At 46.0% G+C, this 7,912-nt stretch overlaps 1 protein-coding gene across 1 annotated transcript in view; it reads right to left on the bottom strand.

Moving 5' to 3' along the window:
• Window positions 1–1,209: 1,209 nt before the first annotated feature.
• The window catches only part of CSNK2A2 (casein kinase 2, alpha prime polypeptide), a 40,506-nt gene continuing 33,803 nt past the window's right edge, over window positions 1,210–7,912 (bottom strand). The window contains exons 10-11 of the mRNA XM_011938806.1: window positions 7,275–7,368; window positions 1,210–1,653 (exon numbers count right to left, since the gene is read on the bottom strand). Of these exons, the coding sequence (XP_011794196.1) occupies window positions 7,292–7,368 (77 nt within the window). The 3' untranslated portion in view covers window positions 1,210–1,653; window positions 7,275–7,291. The remainder of the gene's footprint in view (window positions 1,654–7,274; window positions 7,369–7,912) is intronic.

The following is a 7,912-nucleotide window of genomic DNA, read 5'->3' as shown; positions in this document are numbered from 1 at the left end:
CTTTCCTCCAGTCACTTCAAAAACTGTGAATATCCACACTCGGGTGCCCACCATGGGCCAGAACTAGCTGCAGAGGAGAGAGAATGTTGTGTGGACCAAGTTGCTTTTGTGGAGACCTAGCTGGTGCACCATCCAGTGGCTTGGGTGTCTAGATCTGCCCATAGCTTCTGCTGTCCCCCAGGCAGTGGGAGGACACAAAGCAGCAGCCAGGACAAGGTCATGGCCACTGCTTTCACCTGCCGACACCGCTGTCTTGAGCTGAGGACCATGGGAGCCAGTGAAGTCTCATTTGTAGCACTGGGTTTCTCCCGTTTAACAAGTACAACCAGTGCTTCTGTTCTAGCTCCCTGAGTGTCCGCTTTTCCTTCCAGCTCATGGATGCTTCAGAACGTGTGGTCAGAAGCAGCCCTCAGATCAGAGACCCCGACCCCTTTCCTGCCTCAGGACAGCAGACTCAACAAGCCTCTGAGATGGGGCCTTTCTTCAGTATCGGGTGCTGGGGGGACAGGATTGAGATGGGATGAAATGTGGAGATGGGAGCAAAGGGGCAACCAAGAAAGGGCCAAGGCATCTTCCTGCATTCTCAGGAGGCAACTCTTCTTTGAAGGAGAGGCCAGGGAGGATGCTGGTCAGTGGGAATGTGTTCAAGGCAAGGCCCCGCTTTCCTGGCTGAGTCTACTTCAGCCATCCATGTTGTCACCATTCCTAAGACTGGTTCACTGTGTACCTCTTAACACCACTCACCTCTGGAAGAGAGTCCTTACAAACGGGCCCTCCTTGGCTGAGTGTGGTGGCTTACACCTCTATGTAGTCCCAGCACTTTAGGGGGATGAGGAGAGAGGATCACTTGAGTCAAGAGTTTGAGACCAGCCTGGGCCACATAGCGAGACCGTTTCTACAAAAAACTTAAAACTTGTCAGGTGTGGTGGCATCCACCTGTAATCCCTGCTGCTCAGGAGGCTGAAGCAGGAGGATCACTTGAGGCCAGGAGGTCGAGGCTGTAGTGCTTGAGCTATCGTTGCACCACTGCACTCCAGCCTCGTGACAGAGCAAGACCCTGTCTAAAAACAAAAATGAAAACTGGCCCGCCTTGCCCCAGGGACCTCCCCTGCTTCATCTGGTTAGAACCTGGCACGAATGCACTTTTGTCTTGTCCTGAGTCACAGGTCTCGGTTCATGACCCTTTCCATACTGAAAACTCTCCATACGTTTCTTTTAAAACCTTTTATTCAATAATATATACTTTTAAAATAATATGTAACTGCCGCCATGCCACATACTGCCCCCGTCCCCCCACTGTGGAGTCTGTGGTCAGCCAGTTAGCGTGGTTTGCTGGAAAAACAGGCGGCCACGGGACGAGTTGAGGGGCTCTGGGAGCAGCAGTAACCAACAACATTCTGCATACCCTTCACATTCCCCATGCTTTCTGGGTCGGGAAGAAGTCAACAGGAAGCCAAAGGCAAGTGAGCCTTTTACATTCGGAAGTGAGGTTTGATATACGGTGGTGGGCTGCCCTTCGCTTGGTCTAGTTCGTGCTCGCCAAACCTGCCACCGTTTTGTGTCTGCTCACGGAACGTGATCTCTCTATACGCGTTAAGACGTTTGATTTGGTTCTTGTTCTGCTTATGGAAAAGTGGGAGAACCGCAACAGACCTGGGGAAAGAGATGGGAGGAGGGAAAGACGTCATTAATCAACCTGAGCGGGCGAGGGGAGGCCTCCATGTGCGGGAGGGCCTGCGCCAGAATGCAAGCCTGGCCTTCCCATGCCACTTGGTGGAGAACCCTGCGAGAACTCGCTGAATTCAGGTTTCCAACAGTACCCTCTGCCTTCCTCTTCTGATTATCATGACAGAGATGGTCTCTAGCACGGCCTTCTGTCACAGGAAGGGTGCTCTGGGCACCACGTGTGTTGTGACCCAGTCTTCTACCCTACCCCATCCCTCGGGTCCAGGGCGCTGATGGAGAAGGCTCGGAGACTCTTGACCATCCTGTGCCAGTCAAGCTACAAATTCAGCAGTCAGCTCTAGGTCCCCCCAGACCTGACCTGATTATCTGAGGTGTCTTAGGACTAAGATGGGGTCTGTATTTACTCAGAAAAAGGGCGGAATCCACTAATAAACAAAGAGCAGTAAGTGAGCTCAAATATTTTTAACTCTCCCCTGGAAACAGCTAGCTGCCTGGCATGGCCTGAAAACCTCATTTCTCCTTCCAGGTCCAGCAAAGCAAGTGGATGGTGAGATGCTGGCAGCAGAATTCTAGAAGCAGTGCCTCCCAGAACAGCACTACAGTACTGAGAAAGGACTAGACACCTGGGAAGCTGTCACACACACAAAATTATTTCATGAAAACTTTCTTTGGGTAAAGGAAGGGTTCCACTGCGTAGTATTTGAGAAGGGCTGCGTGGTGCATAAGGTTAAGAAAGAAATGACTATATTTGCCTTTAAACACTTGAGCTGATTCCAAGCACTCCACTTCAGAGGATCAGTGAGAAGAAACTACACTAATTAAAGACACCACCACCTGCCAAATAAGAGCGTTGTGCTGCAAGGAATGGGGGTGGGGAGAGAGTTTCACAAACGCAGAACACCGGGCCACAAGGTTAAGTCATGCACTAAAACAGTCAATCCCAAGAAGCAGGTGTCTGAGTGGCGCAACTCAGAAGCAAGTACATAAAAACGGAACACTCCCACCAGGACACCACTCTAGCCCCACTTCTGCCAAAGGCAAGTTTTCACATCAAGGTGTAACACACATCTTTGGAGTTCAACGTTTATCCCTCCCCACTCCCCAGAGACACAGGAAATACAAGTTAAGGTCCTCATAGCAATGGTTTGTCTCCCACTTGGGAAAGCTGGTTATTGTCAACATTTTTATTTAAGAAAACAGGATTTAACATGGCATTTTTCTTCCCTCTAAGGGCAGCAGCACATAAATCATACATCAGTCATCCAGTGATACAAAGAGGTGGCCAATTGTGTCTGAAGTAGTCACTTGTAAAGGATCATAACCCAGGCAGTGTTGCTTTTCTGCAAACAGAAGGAAACAGAAGGCTCCACGGTCCTTGAAGATTATCCAAGTTTTCCGCTAGTTGTCAAGATTTCTGTCCCAACCTCTTAGTCACCATTTACAGCAAGAAGAGCCAGCAAGTGAAAAACTGTTAATTTATTGATTCAAAGTTTTTTTTTCTTTTTAAAAAACAATCCCCAATACATGCAGTTCAGGGTTAAGTATCACATTTGTAGCACATTGTTGAGTCTCAACACAAAAATATGCATCACCTGTATAATCCCATCACATCTTTTTCCAGCCTCTACAATACCTAGTTGGGGGTGTTTTCATTTACACATCCACATAGCTCAGAAGCATGTTATTAGCGGTTGATCTGGCCCAATGCTTCTCTGCCACCTCCCCTGCCCTGGTCTCCACCTTGGGGTTATTTTTTTCTAAGGGCAGGACGTTACTTAGTCTTAATTTATTAAGGTCACTGACAAACTTTGGCTTCTTGTGTGCTCATGTGGTCCCTGCTTTTGCTTTCGGAAGGGTTTATATTGAAACGACTGTGACTCTGCTCAGTTATTATCCCCTCGTTTATTTGTAGGAAATAAGTTTGCTTGTTCCTGTGGGTGCTCACACAGTAACACAGGTTCCTAAAGTAATCATTTAATCTGAACTGGCATTAAAGGAAACTGTTAACTGGGCTCTCTTAGATCTATTTCAGTTCATATAAAAAAACTCTTCCAATTGTTGCGTGCGTCTCAAAGTAGTTCTGCTTCCATCCTTATCAACAGAGCACCGGGAGAACCTAAGTCATTTCCCTGAGTAGGCACAGACCACGAGCCCCGCAGCACTCAGCTCTCTCCGGGACTCAGCACCTGACTCGAGAGCACCACCTTTCAGTCCACTGGGACCAATCCAGCGGGCTTGCAGCGCCCTCCCCAGGGTGCATTCCAGAACATAAACTTGGTACCCTCTAATTTATCCCCTCAAGAAGTACATTTCCTCCTCAAGAGCTACCTTTAGATGGTTTTTCTTATTGGTCCCTTTTAACAGCCCCTCCCCTAGCCACTCTCTTCAAGTCCCCAAGGATTACGAGTTTGTCTGTCTCCGCTAATCTGTCAGTCTGAGAGCACCTTCTTCTCTGCAAGGGAACACATTTGCTTTAAACCTTGTGAGTGCTGACATGTTACAGAATGTCTGGGAGGAGGCCCGGCTGAGTGACTGGTGTTTAAGTGCCTCAATGAACGACATCAGCACTTCTCTAGTTGACGAGAAGGCCCAGGAAAGCTTGGTCTGCATCATACACTCAATAGCTTCTCCTACCCAGCCACCTACCCTGCCTACAGGGATAGGACAAAAGCAAGGCCAGCTGACAGTATCCAGGGGAGAGTGAACTGCCACCACACCAGAGGTGCAAATGTGACTCAGCACTTCATGAGTTCTACTCTCACCATGGGATTTCTCAGCAGAAGCAAACCTTGCAGTTAGTTAGGCTCACTTGTAGCCAACAAATGATATAGCCATCTGGATTTGGCATAGGAACCTTTTGTTCTCACCATACCAGGTCTATGTTCTTGAACATAGGCAGTACCTGAGATGATAGTGTAACACTACCCTGTTCCCCACATTTTTTGCTTTTCTTTAGGAAATAATTAAGTCCTTATCATAGGCACTTTTAACCTGTTTAAGATAATGAAGCAAACAAATGAAAAGGACTGAGATGAGTTTAAGAAAGAATATGCTAACTGAAAAAGATACTGGGTGCGTACATTTACCATGGTTTAGTCTAAATATTAGACACACAGACACACACACAGACACACACACACCCCTTTTGGAACTCTCCAAGACCATCTCCGAATCTAGGTAAATAGTCTTAAATTTTCGGGGGAGCTAGGTTTGGAAACAAAAATGGTTTTTGGAGACAGGAAAAGAGACGGTCTAAAACTGGACTCACTTCAGTTTGGAAAAGAATGGCGAGGGTGCCAAGACCAGACCCAGGAAGGGGTGAGCATTTCAAGCCCAGTTATGGTCTAAGTCTAAGGCATGAAGAGAGGTAAAAGTCCAGGTGCTGGAAAAGCAAGCTGTGTGCTTAAAACAAGAATGCCTGGGTCAAAGTTGCAGTTACAAAACCCTAGGACAAGGCAGGCAGGCAGTGTCTGCACCCACATCACTGTCAGAGAGACAGGCAGAGGTCAATCACCTGACTCTTCTCCTCCAGGTACTTTTATTACCTTTGGGGAACCCATGGGAAAGGAATGGGGTTACCGCTTCACCAAGACCCTCCAGCAGGCTCCACTTGCCTGGTCCAGACAGGCAACTTAAAAAAAAAAAGAGGGCTGAGGAGTGGGTGATAAAGGAGATTGGAGGGGGAGCAGGAAAGACACGCAGTGGCACATCTCCCTGATGATAACCAATGCTTCAAGATTGCCTAAGGGCACATTAGAAGGCTTTTGATAATCCAAAACACTGAGTTTTGCTGCCTGACATATCAGTATAGGTTTAGCCGAGAGCTCACATCTTGCTTTTGATTTTCAGGTAGAACAAATGTTTACATTAGTATACAGCATGTGCAATGCAAGCAGGCAGCATTGGTATGAGAACCTTAACTGAATGCATTTCTTGGCTTTGGGATCTTATTTTTTATTTTTTACTCTATAAACTCAACTCTATAATAAGAGAAGAGATTCATTTGTATTTTAAGTTCCCACAGACCAAACGACAAAAATAGAATCTACATTTAGAGATAGGACCTGCTACCAATACCAATAAGATTTTATTGGAATATGGAATGTAAACAAATGTTTCAAACAAACAATCTAACCTTATAAAAATGTATGGCATTATTAAATAGTTAATAAAGAAATCCTAAAGGGTGATGTGGTAGACACCTCTAGTTCTAGCCTAGGTGTGTGAAGTCCCCAGAGCTGTGGCATGGTCCTGCAGCTGGGGTGAGGGGACTGCCTACAAACCATGTTGCTGCTGAGTCCCCCAAATGAAATCAGCCCTATTTTTGTTTAAACAAACTCTAGCTTTCTCTGCTAACATGAAGGTTTGCACAATGGATCCAACACTTGCTCCGGGAGCACCGTTTTCTTCCCCAAGCTCCTTGTATATTCCTCTCAGTTGCTTGAGTCTCAGATGACCCTGCCCAGACAACTCTAATACCTGCATGCAAGACAGACTTATCTTTGCCATCACATAAATGAATCACATATCAGAACTCACAAATGCATATTACAGTGGGAAACTGCATCTCATGGGGATAAAAGGAGGTGGGAGAGGGATATTTTTTTCGGTCTTTCCTGAAAAAATTCTAATGGGATGTTTCCCTCCCTCGCTTTGCCTGAAGACTGACTTTCCAGCTTTAGTTATGGTTGTGAACAAAAAGGTCTCTGTTTCAGAGAGGTGTATTAAAATAGGCGCACACATAGGGATGTGCTGGGAAATGGTGACGTTCTCTTACAAGGCTGCCAAAAAAAAAAGAAAAAAAAAAAAAAACAGAAAAAGCAACAAAAAAACAGCAACAAGATTTTATGGTAAGGCAAATCAACAAAGGTTATAGTGAGCTCCAAGTTATGCACTTAGCATGGAACTTTTGATGATACCCATGGACCAGTTCATGGCATTGTAAGGTTTCGTGATCCCTCCTGACATCGAAGAGGGCTCTTGTGAAAGTGACTGCAGTTTGCTCCCAAATGAATCCACTTGGAGGAAAACTGCAGGGATGAGGTACATTTCCTGGAGAGCTCATGTCATAAAAAAATACATAAAACATGGATTTGTAGAGAGCTTAAAAAAAATACTGTCACTGTTTTAATATCTCCTTTTTGTAAATGAGGCTGGTGTGTCAGTATAGACTGCTGACATTTCGCTAAGACTTGAGCCTGAATTTCACCAAAGGAAACCCAGACCACCATGGAATAGATAGGAAGTCAGACATTCAGAGCTTGTTGACTGAATGGGTTAATTCAACAGTGGTGCCCTGTTAAACAAAGGTAAATGTACAACAACTCCGAGTCTCTATCTCCCATGCATTCCAAAGGCAGAGCTCCTTCAGATCCTGAACTAGGTGCATCCCCATGCTGCCACAGTGACAGCTCCCTGGAGACTAGCACTGGGGAGTTTCTTTCTTGCTTTTTGACAGACTTTTAGGTCTTTACTCTTCTTTGCATTTAGAAGGAATGATAAGAATTTCTTTTTATCACACTGTAGTTTTCCTTCAAGGTTTGTGTTTGGTTGGTTGGTTTTATTGGCAAGCATCAATGCCGCATTACCCGTCGCTTTCCAGTCTTCATCGTGCTGCCGTGAGACCACTGGAAAGCACAGCATTGTCTGCACAAGGCTGGGACTGCTCCTTCACCACGGGGTCTGCAAGAAAGCAGGAGGAAAGTCAGGCAATCGGGGTGGTGAATGCTGGGAGAAGCCCATGGCAAACCCACCCTTTCAACTGAGAGACAGACAGACTGACGGGCAAGCCAGGGTCAAGGGGGCAACAGGGGAGACGGAAATCACGGAATTCCAGCCACATAAAAACCAAACACTGAGAAATGATCAGGGGAATTGTTATTGCAGTCAACTCTTACACTTTCTCAGAGTACAGACTCAACTGCTAAGAGGCATAGTTTTCCCACTGTTCAAAATTTCTACTATTTTTATTTTCTTTCAATACTAATATCATCTCTAATCCCTAATTTCTTCAAAGCATGTAGAATACTAAGCGCTTCAAAGGAAAGGCGAGTAAAAAAGAGCCATTAGAAGACCTATCCATTTTAAGCAACCGTAGTTTGAAATTTTTTAAATTTTTTTTTTTTTGGAGACGGAGTCTAGCTCTGTCGCCCAGGCTGGAGTGCAGTGGTGCGATCTCGGCTCACTGCAAGCTCCGCCTCCCGGGTTTACGCCATTCTCCTGCCTC

This window comes from Colobus angolensis, unplaced genomic scaffold, assembly GCF_000951035.1.
Source record: "Colobus angolensis palliatus isolate OR3802 unplaced genomic scaffold, Cang.pa_1.0 Scaffold178, whole genome shotgun sequence".
In the NCBI taxonomy this organism is placed as follows: domain Eukaryota; kingdom Metazoa; phylum Chordata; class Mammalia; order Primates; family Cercopithecidae; genus Colobus; species Colobus angolensis.
The sequence above is the reverse complement of the archived record's forward strand: the minus strand, read 5'-3'. Positions and strand labels throughout refer to the sequence as shown.